General features: G+C 43.8%; 1 protein-coding gene across 1 annotated transcript in view; it reads right to left on the bottom strand.

Moving 5' to 3' along the window:
- Window positions 1–1,421, bottom strand: part of LOC108625561 (synapsin-like) — a gene marked incomplete at its 5' end in the record, with an annotated part of 5,895 nt that extends 4,474 nt beyond the window's left edge. The window contains 3 exons of the mRNA XM_018025659.2: window positions 416–662; window positions 765–1,029; window positions 1,196–1,421. Coding sequence (XP_017881148.1) covers window positions 416–662; window positions 765–1,029; window positions 1,196–1,421 — 738 coding nt within the window. The remainder of the gene's footprint in view (window positions 1–415; window positions 663–764; window positions 1,030–1,195) is intronic.
- Window positions 1,422–2,584: the final 1,163 nt, after the last annotated feature.

The following is a 2,584-nucleotide window of genomic DNA, read 5'->3' as shown; positions in this document are numbered from 1 at the left end:
ACTTTCTACATTACTCTACATTACCATAAGACCAATTATAAAATTTTAAAATAGGCGGAACAAGCGAAATTTGATTTGGACGCCAATTGGCGCCTACAGCAGGGCTCGGATATTTTATCCCGCGGCCGGAAAGTGGGGACGACGCGACCATGGTGGGGACCAATAGTTGGTGGGGGTATGCAGTGATTTTCACGGTACCGCTGCGGAGAGCTTCGCGAACGCGCATGAGCACGCATGACGGGAATAGTAGTGGGGATCGAAATACGGGCGAAAAAGAGGGGAAGCGAACCGTGCGGGATAAAATATCCGAGCCCTGGCCTACAGTACCGGGAAGCCAATGTGTTTCGGACGCCAATAGGCGCCAACAGTAGTCAAAGGGTTAAAAATAATCGTCGATTAGGTGAAATTTAGGAACCTTGGGAATCGCGACGTTGGAGTTGATGATGGCTGTCAGAGCTGGTTACGTCTGCTGGCACTGGGGCCGTGGACCCAGTGGAACCTAAGCTTCCTATGCTAGCCATAGACCCCATGCTTCCATGGGACCCTAACGGGGCTGTAGGTGGCGCTGTTCGATCTTCCACAGGACTCGTCGCCTGACTGGACCCGGACATCGAGCCTCTCGACGTCGTCTTCGTCAGCATACCCGGTGGTCGACAATAAGCCTAAACATATTCACAGTACATGCCATGTTTAATATAAAGAATCACATATATAACAATTATTATATAATGAAGAACGTTGACAGAATGATCAGATCGTCTGACCTGCATCTTGGCGGTGACAAGGTCAGCGATGTGTCGTCGGTCTTCTTCTTGCGAGTCGCCCATTAAAGACAACGCGCTGTCGTTCACTTCGATTATGTATTCCCGGCCATCTTTGCCGACCAATAGTTCGATAGCGCAGATATCCAGCCCGCCGAACAGCTGGGAAACGTGGTCCACCCAGGCGCGGTGCCTCTCGCTCACGGCTAATTGCTCCAACATCGCAGAACCAGTGTTAGACTTCCAGTTTCCGCTTATGCTCTTTCGCCTGGAAAGAAACGACAAATGGACAAATTGTTATAAATCAAGAAAATGATTAATATAACAAATTCGACTTTGCTGAAGAACCTTAGCATCCAAAACCACTCCAACTTGCATACAAAATGAATAACTAATATAAATTGGGGTAGTCGAGGACTCTGCGATGGACTTACATGAACGCTTTGTAGTTATTGCCTATTTTTAGCACGTGGACGTCGTATTTGGTGTCGACGTATGGCTCCGATGTGGAATAAGTGTTCGCCAAGGCGGCCAACGATGCGAGATCTAGAAATTCTTGATTCGTCTCGGCTCGAGCTTTACCTACACCGCCGTGGGCGTGTCCAAGTTTCACCACGACCGGGTAACGAGCTGCACTCACCTGGAACAGGCGAAACAGTACTCAATTAAGTCTCACATTACGTTCGACAATTGATTATAGCATATCTTCAATTAAACCATCAAATTATGGTTGTAATAAGAAACATTGGAAGTATTTAGGGCATTTTTTTTAAATATTGCAATTTATTAACAAGTATTGCAATGTCAATCCTGAAAATTGAATTCCCAAATGGTTGCACAGTCTAATTGTTTTATTTATTGTACTGTTTAATCAGGAATCGGTTGCAGCGCACGATTCTCCAGTACAGTTTCACGGTGATCGAGATAAAGGAAAGGGTAAAGGCCACGTAAAATGTGAACGCTCTCCCGGTTATCCCGTTAGCATAGATAACCAAGGAACTCCACGTTAATAGAAAAAACGCCTAGCCTAAGTGGATGATTCCAACTAAGTTCTATCTTAATCTCTCATTCTCATTTTTCCCAGAAATTCCTTAGAACAAATTTGTAAATGTCCACCAGACATCAGAGGTCATTTTTAATAATCTCCTCCATTTTTATTGGACATTCCGTTTGTGTTAAAAATTATTATTAAATTCTTGAATGTTCCGATGTCAATCGCGAAGCGAAGCGCTTCGGACAGAAAAAAAGGAAGTGATCGTTGAACGAATCTGATGGACGCACGTCCGGCCGGTACCAGCGGTGTGCAGTCGGCTACCGACCGATCTACTTATTAAAACGGAGACGAGCATAATCTTGCCAACGGTCCCATAAATATAACGTCGCCTGATTATCGAAAAAAATCCGAATACCTGCAATTTCTGCAGGCAAATATTCTATCATCGTTACGTTCTCCGGCGACAGCCGGCGATATGAATAATTCATGATACTAATTAGTCGATATTCCCGTGTGTGTGTGTCATCGTTCCCCTTTGCTCCAACTTTGCCGATTCTGATAACGCTCGGTATCTAACCGCGATAAAAGGAAAATCATACGTCGCCTTGCCAAACTAGAATTCATTAACTAGTTTCTAAATTAAGATGTTCGAACAAACAGAGAATGTCAACGTGACAATAACAGTAATCTAATCTCACCTCTGATAACGAGGGAATAATAAATTTTGTTAATGCGAGAATTAGAATTCAGGAATTCATTTATGTATTTATATGTATTATATATATATAGATCGTGTATATATTCGTGTGTCGTGAGATTACGAGTGTGA

Source organism: Ceratina calcarata, unplaced genomic scaffold (assembly GCF_001652005.2).
Source record: "Ceratina calcarata isolate Rehan_Ccalc_2016 unplaced genomic scaffold, ASM165200v1 scaffold365.2, whole genome shotgun sequence".
NCBI classification, from domain to species: domain Eukaryota; kingdom Metazoa; phylum Arthropoda; class Insecta; order Hymenoptera; family Apidae; genus Ceratina; species Ceratina calcarata.
Note: the sequence above shows the minus strand (reverse complement) of the source record. Positions and strands in the feature narration are given on the sequence as shown.